The following is a 13,225-nucleotide window of genomic DNA, read 5'->3' on the forward strand; positions in this document are numbered from 1 at the left end:
TATATATATATATATATATATATATATATATATATATATATATATATGCAGGTTATCTCACTTAATCCTATACAAAAATCTTACAAGGTTGTTGCCGACATTTTACCCTCATTCCAGTGGGAAAACTGTGACTCTGTGAGATTAACTGGCAAGCCATAAGGGGAAGAGTTGGATTCACTCAGATCTGTCTAAAGCTTCTGTGCACATCTGCTGCACTTTCTTTTACTGTCAACGTATGCCAAAAAAAACCCCAAAACAACAACAGTGACGAAAACAAAACACCTACAAATAACATCATGTAACTGATCATTGTGGTCACAAATACCCAACAAAATGAAATCCATAAACATTCCCAATCTGTCTGCCCTGTGTCCTCACCAGGAATCAGTAGTCACTGAGGACACTCAGAGATTCTGGATCTCTGGTCACCAGAATGTACGTGTGGCTCATTGGCCATAGTCCAAAGCTAGGCCAGAGAGATGGATGTACAGATGTTTTAAAGACATAGTTTTCAAAAGATGACTAAGTCTTTGAACTCCAGAATCTTGTTTCAGTTGCAGGGAATGGAAATAAATCACTTTGGCTATTTTAATCAGAAAGAGTTTTAAGGTAGGAAATTTGGTCCTTCCTGAATAATTGAGAAGGGCAGGGGGAGGGTCTTTAGGTGGAGCCTTCAGGAATATTTCCTACTGGGGCGCCTGGGTGGCTAAGTTGGTTAAGCGCCCGCCTTTGGCTCAGGTCACGATCCCAGGGTCCTGGGATAGAGCCTGGCACGGGGCTCTCCACTCAGTGGGAAGCCTGCTTCTCCCTCTCCCTCTGTAGCTCCCCTGCTTGTGCTTGCTCTCTCTCTGTCTGTGTGTGTCAAATAAATAAATAAAATCTTTAAAAAATAATAAAAGGAATACTTCCTAGAACAATTCTGCAGAGCTAGCCTGCTGATGGACAGCCATGCTTGGAGGTAAGATGCATCAGTCAGGTTCAATCAAGAAAAAAATATTCTTAATTTCAAACAGAGGAAATTTTTAAAAAAATATTGTATTTATTTATTTGAGAGAGAGAGAGAGAGCGTGAGCATGAGCGGGGTGGGGGGGGAAGGGAAAGGGAGAAGTAGACTCTGAGCAGGGAGCCCTAGGAGGAAAGGCTTGATCCTAGGACTCCAGGATCATGACCTGAGTGGAGGGCAGATGTTTAACCAACTGAACCACCCAGATGCCCCTCAAACAGAGGAAATTTAATATAGGCATTGGTTGCAAGGGTGTTGGAACAACTGGAAGGACAAAAGAAGAAAAATAATGTTCCCTGGAGAAATATAATTGTGGGAAGCCATAACCGGCCATAGCCGGAGGAGCCAAAAGGGAAAAGAGCATTCCTGTAGCCCAGGATCAATGTGCTGCCAAGATGCCCGTCAGGCCTGAGCTGCCTGGGCAGAAACCAGAATACGTACTCCAGCTACTGCTCCTGATAGTGCAGCCTCAGCCACTGCGGTCCCCACCGCTCTTCTTCCAAATGCTGAAAGAAGGATAGAATTCACTTCTCTATTCCCACCTTGTCAGTCTCCTGACGTTGCCGCCCATTGGCCAAACATAACCAGGTACCCGTTGGGGAGGGAATCTGCAAAGGGAGCTTGCCCCTACAGACAGAGCACAGAAAGTCGGGGCGGGGGGAGTGGAAGCAAAGAGGCAAATAAATGACCAGCCCATTATGGAATCAGAGAACTGCTGCTATAGCCCTTAGCTCCAGGAATCTCCTTCCTTAGGTCTGATGCAGGGATCAAGAAACCACCACTTCTGCAACTGTTGGGTCCAGAGTCAGAATGCACCTCCTAGATCAATACAGGCAAAAGTTGCATGTCTCACCATCACCAAAATTATATACTCTGTTCTTCTGAAGACACAGTTATGAAAAATGAGAAGGCAAGCCACACACTTGGAAAAAATATTTCCAAAACATATATCTAATAGAGGGGTTTTTTTCTAGAAATATAAAGAACTTTTACAACTTAATAATTAGACAATCAACCCAATTTTTAAAGGGCACATAAGATTCAAACAGACACTTCACCAAAGAAAATATATGAAAGAGGTAAAGAAGAACATGAAAAGATGTTCAACATCATTAGACACTAGAGAAATCCAAATTAAAGTCATAAGGAGAATGTTCTACACCCCTACTAGCATGGCTAATATTATAAAGCTTAAACATAACAAATGTTGGCAAGGATTAGAAGCAACTGGAACTCTCATACGCTGCTGGTGGGTATGTAACTTGGTATTACCACTTTGGAAAACAACTTGGTAGTTTTTTAAAATGTTAAACATACACATAGAGTAATATGACCTAGTATTCCACTCCCAGATATGCACCCAAAAGAAATGAAAGCATACGTCCACACAAAGATTCCTATACGAATGCTCACAGTAGCTTTATTGGATGGAAACAATGAAAATTTTCAACAGGAGAATGGATAAACAGATTTTGGTTTACATACAATAGAACATTAGGAATAAAAGAAATAAACTATTAATACATGCAGCAACCTGGATGAACCTCAAAATAGTTATGCTAAGTGAAAGAAGCCCCTCCAGTAAAGAGTATATATTGTATGAGTCCATTTATATGAAATTCTAGAAAATGTAAATTAATCTATAGTGACAGAAATAGATCAGAGTCTGCCTGGTGATGAATGGAGAGAAGTGAGGGTGGTGGGGGGAGGTATCAGAAAGAGGCAGAAAGAAACTTAGGTGAAGGTTATGGTCGTGTTTGTTATTTCAATTGTGATGATGGTTTCATAGGTATACATACTGCAAAACTTAATCAAATTGTGTACTTTAAATATATGCAAAGGGCACCTAGATGGCTCAGTCGGTTAAGCGTCTGACACTTGGTTTCAGCTCAGGTCATGATCTCAGGGTTGTGGATCGGGCCCAGCATCAGCTCAGCATTCAGCATGGAGTCTGCTTGGGATTCTCTCTCTCTCTCCCCCTCTCTCTGCCCCTCCCCCTACTCATGCTCTCTCAAACAAATAAATCTTTAAAAATAAAAAAATATGTGTTTATTATTTGCCGATTATACTTCAAAAAGCCTATGTATGAATATGCATGTATACATGTACACACATACATATATAAGAAGAGAGTGAGGAAATCTTAGCAGTTGTTGAATCTAAGAGAGTGGTGTGTGTGAGACTGTTCATTGAACTAGTCTCAACTATTTTGCATATTTGAAACTTTCATGATAAAAAGTTGGGGAGGGAAAAAAAAAAGAAAAGAACTCACACCTGTTGAGCACACTACCCATTAGGCAAGGTCTCATCTGGAGTTTACGCTGGGTTCCTGCTAGGATCCCATGCTGAGTCATCTGGAAGCCTTCTGGGGGTGGGGTTGGAACCATCACATTCTTGCAAGAGAAGCACAGGGTGCTGGTGAGGAAGACCTCATCCAAAATAAGAGGCAGATGAAGTGTACCGTTCTTGAATTTGCACAAACAACTCAGATGTACAAAAAAAGTAAATTGTTTTCTGTAACTCACCTATTCCTTGAGCTTCCTATGTGACAAATACCAGGGGGAAAAGTTAAACATGTCAGTCAAAGGTAATTTTCCTTTCCAGTATAAAATAGTGTCTTTCAGGGAAACACTTGGTCTCTTTTGGATAAATATAGTTGACCCTTGAACACAACAACACAGGTGTTAGGGGCACTGACACCCAAACAGTTGAAAATCTATATATAACTTTTGACTCCCCCAAAACGTAACTACCAATAATAGCCTTCTGTTGACTGGAAGTCTTGCTAATAATGTAAACAGTCAATTAACACGTATTTTGTATGTTATATGTACCAAAAACTCTATTCTTACTATGAAGTAAGCCAGAGGAAAGAAAATATTAAGAAAATCATAAAGAAGAGAAAATACATCGACAGGACTGTACAGTATTTACGAAAAAAAATCTGTACGTAATTGGACCCACACGGTTCAAACCTGTGTTGTTCAAGAGTCAACTGTATTCAGTTTTCAGGCTTTCTTCCTCTGTCATCTCTTCTTCCAGGATAACAAAACACCAAAGGCAGCTCACACCACACCTTGGCAGTAGACAGAGAAGTTCCTGGGCTATGTACTTCCTCCAAAGTCCTGAGGATTTCCTCCATGAGAGCCTTCATTCTTCCTGGCAGCTGGGCAGCCACCTGCTATACGGGGTTCTTACCAGTTGCTCTCTGAAGTAGCCAAGCTGCTTCTGTACCAGGCTTCTGTCCCTAAAAATGGGGGAGTCCAAACCATTGCCCCTGGGCTTCCCTACTCTTATCCTCCCTTATCCTAGCCTCAGGCCTCTTCTGCGCTGCTCCAGCTCTCTGCTGGAGAACCACCCCGTTGGGCTGTGCACTGATTTGCAGGATGTGACTGGAAGACTGCCCGCAACCCCATGCCTAGCTATTGCTGCTCTTGTATTAGTTTCCCAGAGCTGCCATGACAAATTATCACAAACTGGGTAGCTTATAACAATAAAAATTTATCCTTTCACAGTCCTGGAGACCAGAAATCTGAAATCAAGGTGGCTCCTTCTGGGGGATCTAAGGAAGGATCTGTTCTGGGACTCTCTCAAGGCTTCCGGTGGCCACTGGCAACCCTTGGTATTCTTTGGCTTATGGCTGCATAACTCCAATTTCTGCCCCCCGCCTCCTCACAGGCCTTCTTCTCCCTGTATCTCTCTCTTTCTGTCTCTAATAAGGATGCTTGTAATTGGATTTAAGGTCCAACCTAATCCTGGATATCATCTCAAGATCCTTACCTTAATTACATCAGAAAGAATTTTATTCCAAATAAGGTCACATTCTGAGGTTCTGGGTGGACATGTCCCTTGGGGCCCATAATTCAACCCTCTACCATGTTGAACTCAAAGCTTCTCTTCAACTTGGCACCCTCCCAGGCTATGTTCAGGAAGGTGAGACTCCAGCCTCCAATACTCTGATTCCTCTAGGTCACTCTGAGAGTTTCTCCTGCTCCCATATGCCTCTCAAGATGTGATCTCAAGAGGGATGGGAGAAGGACACCTTCTTCTTCTCTAGGCATAGGTTGAAAACCAATTAAACCATAGGTTCAAGATTAATTTTAAAACAACCGATATTCCAAGTCAACACTCAACAAATGGTCCACATTGTGACAATGTTGATAATTATTGTTGTGATTATAATTATCATGTAAAATGAAACCCAGTATTGAAATCATCTTACATCATTGTATATCAAAATCAACCACTCTCAAGTTACGAACAAATGTAGTGTTTCCTGCTTATATAAAAACACTATTGATACCTGCTTGTGCTCATTATGTTTGAAATCAAAGTTACGGAGACACAGTATATGAGATGTATAAGCCTGTGTTTTATAGAAACAAATGTCACAGCAGAAGCCTGCCATTGAACTTCTGCTTATTTTCTTCTGAGCTTCACACCATAACATGGATGAGAGTAAGTCTTCACAAAGGTAATAGTGTTCTGCCCTTGGTAATTATTATTTTAAGACCCAGTAGCTAATGTTGTCTCTCAGGAAATAGGTTCAGTGACATTTAGTTTTTTCACCTTTAGAAGAAAAAGACAAAATCCCCAACTGGTACCCTGCTCTTGCTGATGGGAAGTTATTTCCCACAGCCACCACTGATAGACAGAAATGGAACCACTCTTTTGCTCACAGACTATTCATTTGTTCACACGTTCATAAATAGTCATTGACTGCCTACCATGTGCAGGGCATTGGTGACAACCTGGTGAACTGGACAGGCCCTGCCTCATAGAGCTCACAGTACAGCAGGAAAGACAAACAAGCAAAGGAGGGAGTGGGGATGAATCTTGCTCCTCATACTCAGTGGTGAAATATATATATATTATATATATAATATATATATTTCTTAATTTTTTTATAACCTAACCTACTTTCCATTTCAAGCTCCCATTCCCCCAGAGTAACAGAAACTTCATCTCGGCCCATTAGAGACCTCCTCTTTCCATGGGTTCCATATAATTTTGGAGATAGGTCTTACAAAGTGTTGAGGAGTTCCTGAGGAGGGACTGGGAAGGGCAACACTGTCTCTTGAGGCCACTTGAGGCTACCTGAGCATGTGCATCTGCTGAGACATCTGGCATTCCATCTGATGCTTGATACCAGCCTACACAGTCACCACTGAGAAGTGACCCCTGACCCATCTGTGAGGATGTTTATGTCTAGCATTTCTGTATTCTGTGCCTAAGCTGTGCTTGTGGGGATAGGAATTATTCTGCCACATGGTGTTCTGGGACCCTAGACTCACTCCATACCTGTTCATCTGCTAGAGTTCTGCTACCAACCTGGGTCTCCACATCTGTTCTCAGGTTCCACAAACCTGTCTGTATCAGGTCTTTCTGCCACCCACCCCTATTCTGTCACTAAACAGTTTGTGGAAAGTGTTTAGCCCCAAACCTTCCATATGGTGATGCAGAGACCTACTTTCCTTCCATTTTGTGGCTCCACTGTCCTCTATGTCCTTAGCGTCCTCTCCTTGCAGCCAGCAGTGGACAAGATGGATAGTGGAGGACTGACTGGGGGTCTCTGGGTCCAGGTTTGGAAGAGCAGAGATCACTTTTGTCAACAGTCCATGGGTCACACTTCGTTATTGTCTCACCTGACTACAAGAGTGTCTGAAAAATGTCAGCTAGCTGTGTGTCCAAGAGGAAAAAGAGACGGTTTTGGTGAGCACAATAGCAAATTCTCCCACAGGGGGAAGCCCTTCTCCCTGCAAAATGTTGAAAGAGCCTTTTGCTTTCTGCTCTCCACATTGTTGCTCTGAAGCAATGAGCATATAATAGCCTCACAGGGAGGGTATAATATATTACCCAGCCACACACATCATTTAAACTGTTGTTAAGTGCTTTGCCAGAAGAAGTATGGGATGCTCTGGGAGGACACATAGACCTTAAGGTGATTCAGCAAGTGGACATGGAGAAAAGACCATGATTGGGGCTGATGGCATAAAGCAGGTGTTAGGAGGCCAAAGCATTGGGTTTGTTTAGGACAGAAGAACAACAAGGCTGGAAAGATGGGGTAATGAGCCCCTACTGATGATTTATACCACATCTTCTAATTAACTTGGCACTTAAATAATGCCAAAGTATTCCTTTTATTAAGGAGCCTTTCTTCACTGAAGACTTATACTCTAGATGTACCTGGCAGATGGTAGGCCTCACCCCATTCACTGGGTTGGTCACCTTCAAAGTGTGTGACATGGAAACCTGGAAACCAACAACAGTTAAAATACGCCATTTTGGGGGCACGTGGGTGACTCAGTTAGTTAAGCATCTGACTCTTGATTTCAGCTCAGGTCATGATCTCAGGGTTGAGATCCAGCTCCTCATTGGGCTCCACACTCAGTGGGGAGTCTGCTGGAGATTCTCTCTCTCCCTCTGCCTCTGCTCCTCCCCACCCCCTCTCTCCCCTCTCTAAAATATATATATATATGCCATTTTGCGTAGCCCCCATGTTTGCATTGCCTCATAGGCAGCCCTGACCAACAATCTGGAAATATCTGTTGAGGGTTCACCGTATACCAACATTGTCTAACCCCTGAGGATAAGTTTTAAAAAGAAAAAAAATTCATAAACCAACATCCTTGCTCTTTTAATTTAGTTGTAGAAATACTGCTAACAATCACTTACCCTTTCTCTCCCTGTTTCAATTGGGTGGTTCTGACTAAGTAGAAATCAAAGATGAGAGTAGACAGAGAAAGGTTTCATAGAAAAGGACAGAAACCAGCCCAGAAAAGAGAAGGGGAGAAAGGGGTGGAATAGGCTGCTTGGAATTGGTATCAACTGAAACCAAGTCACAAGGGAACACAAAGCAAGTAAATGAAAATGAGGTCAGAAGGCGATGAGGACAGATGAAGAAGAGCAAATGAATTTGGACTGTGCCAACTACTCCAAAGTTTGTGCAGGCAAGCCATTTGTTGATCCACATCTTGATTTTGTAAGTTATAGACCATTTTATAAAACTCTCAAATTGTAAAGTATAGAAACATAAAGAATTCTCAGTATAAATGCTATTGGCTAAATACCCTAATGTATAAACAAAACTATCTCTAAATTCTAACACATACCCACATATGTGTATGTGTGCTCACAGTATCCTCTGAAGCACTTTATAAGAGACAGAGAATTCATTAGGAACCACAATGAAATTTTTAAGAGAAAAACTTCAAAACAGAGAAATTAAATGCTAAATCTGTGATACTTCCTAGTCATAGCAGGATGTAGCCTGTATAATAGAATGTTAATGAGCTTTCAGAATCAACCATAATTGGATTCAAGTCCAGGCTCCCCTACATTCTGTGCTCTGTTGGACAAATCACATTGCTTAAGCTCTCTGAACCCCAATGTACTTATCTAACAGGATGAAAATAATCTCTTCATCACTAGAAATATGGTGAGAATTAAATGAGATAGCATCTGTAAACACCCAGCACTGTTCCAGCACATCATGTGTGATCAATAAATGCTAATTCCCTTACATTCCTTAATGCTAATTTGGAATTAATAAACACCAGCCTCTCCATCTGGACATTCACAGCACAGCACAAGGCCCAGCGGTGGTTAGCCTTGGAAAGAAAGACACTGAGAATGGTCTGAGATAGACAATAAGATGAGGAAGCCCCAGCAAGGATCACATGATGGAAGGAGTTACTTTGCATTTCAATCATAAGCAAAATTCAAATTATCATCAACAGCATTAGCACAAGAAGGATAAAATGCTCTATTATAATAGGCTTGAACTTCTCTCTTCTTAAGAATTTGAGAAATTAATTTTGTCCACTTTGTGCTAATCTCCCTTGGGGGGCAGTAAGGGATGTGAATGGGAAGGGCAAGTGAGGGAATGTTTTAACCACAATTTGGACAATAATTTAAAAGTTGATTCTAAAGAAAGAGTCCTTTACTACTGTGCAGTTAATCTGCTCCCAACTAGTTTGCTCCAATGACTAAAGGTGACCTCTTCCTTCACCGCTCACAGATTTGCATTTTCCCCACATGTTTACCACCCCACCCCAGACACAGTCACTTAGCCCCTAGTAAGTGCAACATTTCTCTCTCAAATTTTAAATCAAATGGCTGCAGGCTATATATGATCCAGAACCACACAAGCTAAATCACAATTTGTGTCTGGAACACACTTTGATGTAATAAAATTACAGGGCAATGGAGAAAAAAGATAAATTATGTAGTTTTACTGAAATGGTTAAAATAGAGGCAGGATTTGAGAGAGCACCCAAAATATAGAACAAGGTGATTTGAGAATGTTACATATGTCCATTTGGCATGTCCATTTCTACTCTACGAAAGAAAAATATAGGAAGGAGGATGGTGGCAAACGAAACTAACCTAAAGCATTATGGGTTTGTTTTGGCAAAGCACCCAGAGAGGTAGAGTTAGTCAGTCAAGATTCATTAGGCACTCACAGCGCCCACAGGGAGGCAGCAGGTGCTCACAGAGCCCTCTCATCAGTTTTAGATTCTCAGAAACTCCTGAGGGACACTCCGTGTGTCTTGATAGTTTCTCCAAACACTGTGAACAAAGACCAGGCAGTATTATCTGCTTCACCAATTTCAAGCCTTTTCAAATGATAAACAAACCTATATACCAACAATGAACAGACGCGATGTGTTAGTGTTCATCATTTATGATCTTCCTGCTTGGTGCAATCAGCCCTTCAGTCCATAAACTCTCGAGCTTCTACTGTGCACCAACCACGGATCTGCCTGCCTTTAAAGACTTCACATTGCAGGGAAGAGATAGACAGGTAAATAGAGAGATGCAATAGTTTCTGAGAAGTGAAATGGAAGAGATAACCATGAGACATAATGAGAGCAGAGGGAGTGTATTTAACCCCAGCTGGACAGTGGGGAGCTCAAGAAGTCTTCCTAAAAGAAATAACATCTCTGACTAGGGGTTTTTTGTTTGTTTTGTTTTGTTTTTTGTGGAAACAGGTCAGGGCAAGTTAGTGGTGATAACGATGACCCAGGTAGCCAAGAGATGCTGTGGAAAGGCACAAGGCAAAAACTAGCACAACCTTTGGGGGCTGATATTTGGGGTTCCATCTAGCATGGAGTGGAGGGCACGAAGGGTTAAGGATGGCGAGAGAAGGCTAAGAAGTCAGTCAGGTTAAAGAGGTAGGCAGAAGCCACATCCTGAAGAGCCCTGTATGCCCTAAGGAGTGTGAATTTTATCCTAAAAGCAGTACAAAGTCATTGTAGCAGGTTAGCAAGGAAGTTCAGTTTAAGATTTATAGCCTTCTCACTGCAGGCAAGGTAGAAAATGCCAAGATCCCACGGGTGAAACAGTTTTACTTGAGATAGAGTAGGATACGGTTCCCCTCTCTGTACCCCTAGAAGCACAAGCAGTGCAGGAGAAGAAACACTTGGAGAAAAGAGGAAAAGAAGAGCTCAGTTTAGCAAATGTTGAATTTATGGTGCCTGTGCTACGTCCCAGGGAATGTGCCCACTTTGATTTATGAAAGAGGGTCCGCTGGTAGTACAGCTTTGGGACACAGGTGACTGTGGATGCCACGGAGTCAGGGCTAACGCTCGGCTGCTATGTTCTGGCATGGCTCTGTCAGATGCTTATGGACAGAATCTGTTCCAATTTGTCAGTGCCCACCCATGCCAGGTGCTAAATATTGTGACTATCACCTCCATATGAGAGGATCCAGAATGACAATAGAAAAGGCTTGAGGATGGAACCCTACAAAATGTTCACGTGTTTACTAGAGGACCAAAGATGAAGGGGAAGGGTGGGTGGAGTGAGGAGGAAGAAGGAGAGGTTGGAGATTTATGTTTCAAACTGAGAGTCAGTAGTGTCTGGGTAAGGGGAGCATATGAAGGAGAGAAGACCCTGAACACATTTATAATTTGAGAGAGAAAGTAAGTAGGTAGAGGAAGGGTAATGCAACAGAAGAGAGCAGAGATGAACAATAGAATGACATCGTTAAGGAAATAGGAAAAATGAGGTACAGAACCTTCTACCATGTGGCTCTTTGTAATTATAAGGGGAGGAACTGGGAAAGGATTGAGAGAGACGATGTAGCAGAAAGTTAGGGTAGTTCCTCTTATGATGTAGATGGCTAGAGTGTCAGCTGGGAGCTTCCAGAGAGGTGATGTGTAGGAAACTCAAAAAGAATGTCCTAGGTCAAAAAGTGAAGGGCGCAGAGGAAACTCACAAGAGCTAAGCTGGAGAATGTACACTTACAGATCCTCACCAAAGTTTAATCTTGTTTTTCTAATAGCTCTCTAGAGCCTGGGTATAAAAACAGGAGAGGCAATCACCTGGTTTGATTAACAGTGGCGTTTTGCTGGAAAGATGAGGAAGCAAGAACGTTGTCAAAGAACATTAGTTATCAATGACATCTATGCTTTGAGACACAGGAAAAAAGATGAAGGAAAACAAGGAGGAACGGAAGATCAAGAAAAATTAGGGATCAGTTACAACATGAGTACATAAAAAAAAAAGAGGGCTAGAATAATAGGAAAAGGTAATGGGAAAAAAGTAGATCTTTAGGATTTTGCTAGAGGAGCCATTCTGAATGCTATGAGGTAGTCCAAAGCTGAAAGTGACTGCATGCCGTGGAGCTGGATAGAGCTGCAGAGATGGAGGAACTGCGAAGAGAGGGTGTTGGGTATGCTGTCCACATCATAGCGGTCCTCCTAAGCAACATTTATTTATCCCTTTCTGTGAGTTTCCCATTGTGGTGTGCAATCTACATGCACAGTCTCACAGCCTTCTTCATGTAAGCACTGTTACTGTGCTTTACGTGTGACAAACTAGGGGTCAGAGAAGTTAGGCCACTTGCCTCTGGTCACACAATTGGTAGTAGGTCAAGCTGTGTTTCAAACCCAACTCTCGGGCGCCTGGGTGGCTCAGTTGGTTGAGCGACTGCCTTCGGCTCAGGTCATGATCCTGGAGTCCCGGGATCGAGTCCCGCATCGGGCTCCCTGCTCGGCAGGGAGTCTGCTTCTCCCTCTCCCACTCCCCCCTCTTGTGCTCTGTCTCTAAAATAAATAAATAAAATCTTTAAAAAAAAAAAAAACCCAACTCTCTTTGATTGCAAAGCCTATGCTCCTTCAATAATGGTGGGGCTTGAGTTGAAGAGGGGGACAGCACCCAGAGGTCCCACAGATCTGTCTCTTGTTTCAACAGTGTGTGGATGGAACAGACCCAGGGATGCCCCTTCTTCCAGCCTCTGACCACCTTCCAACCTTTTTCCAGTCGCAACCTTCAGAGCCATTGTGTCTGCCACCCTCTGCCTCCGAGACCAGCCAACACCCAACTCTGAGCTTAGCTCCTAATTATCCATCAACCACGAGCTCCCAGAGTTGTTAGTATTATTCCACCCAGGTGGAGGCTGCGGTCAGCTGCCTGGTTAGCATGCATCTGCAGGCCTCCTACACCTACCTCTCTCTGCGCTTCTACTTCCACTGCAAGGATGTGGCTCTGGAGGATGTGGGCCACTTCTTCCGCCAGTTGGCTGAGAAGCTTGAGGGTACTGAGGTTCTCTTGAAGATGCAAAACCAGCATGGCAGCCATGCCCCCTTCCAGGATGTGCAGAAGCTGTCCCAAGATGAGTGGGTAAGACCCTAGACGCCATGGAAACCCTACTGGTTCTGGAGGAGAACCTGAACCGGGCCCTTTTGGATCTGCATGCCCTGGGTTCTGCCTGCACAGACAGACCTCCAGCTCTGTGACTTCCTGGAGAACCACTTCCTGGATGAGGAGGTGAAACTCATTAAGGAGATGAGCGACCACCTGACTAACCTCCACAGGCTGGCTGGCCCCCAGGCTGGCTTGGACAAGTATCTCTCTTCCAAAAGCTCACCTGAGCATGACTGGGAACCTCTGAAGCCCAGCAGCCTTTGAGGGGCCCCTCTGGCATCCCCCTGGTGCCAAGGCTTGTGGGTGAGCCTTCCCTGCAGCCACCAGGCAGCTCTTTAACCACCTGGAAACCCTCTCCCAAGCCTTGAACCCAATGGAAACAATAAAGCTTTTTGAAGAAAGAAAGAAAAGAAAGCAGAGAAAGAAAAGAAAGAAAAAAAAACGAAAGAAAGGAAGGAAGGAAGAAGAGAGAGAGAAAAGAGAGAAAAAGAGGGAAAGAGAGGAGCAGTGAGCCACAGCCATGACTGAGTGTGAAAGAGCAATCAGCTATGACAACTGTGAAGGAGAGTG

The 13,225-nt window shown here is 43.2% G+C and overlaps 1 protein-coding gene across 1 annotated transcript; it reads left to right on the top strand.

The window, feature by feature from the left end:
• Nucleotides 1-12,430: 12,430 nt before the first annotated feature.
• On the top strand, nt 12,431-12,919 carry LOC110583280 (ferritin light chain-like). Its single transcript, XM_044917546.1, has 2 exons — nt 12,431-12,631; nt 12,728-12,919. The coding sequence occupies exons 1-2, from the start codon at nt 12,431-12,433 to the stop codon at nt 12,917-12,919; spliced, it is 393 nt and encodes a 130-aa protein (XP_044773481.1).
• Nucleotides 12,920-13,225: the final 306 nt, after the last annotated feature.

This window comes from Neomonachus schauinslandi, chromosome 8, assembly GCF_002201575.2.
Source record: "Neomonachus schauinslandi chromosome 8, ASM220157v2, whole genome shotgun sequence".
In the NCBI taxonomy this organism is placed as follows: domain Eukaryota; kingdom Metazoa; phylum Chordata; class Mammalia; order Carnivora; family Phocidae; genus Neomonachus; species Neomonachus schauinslandi.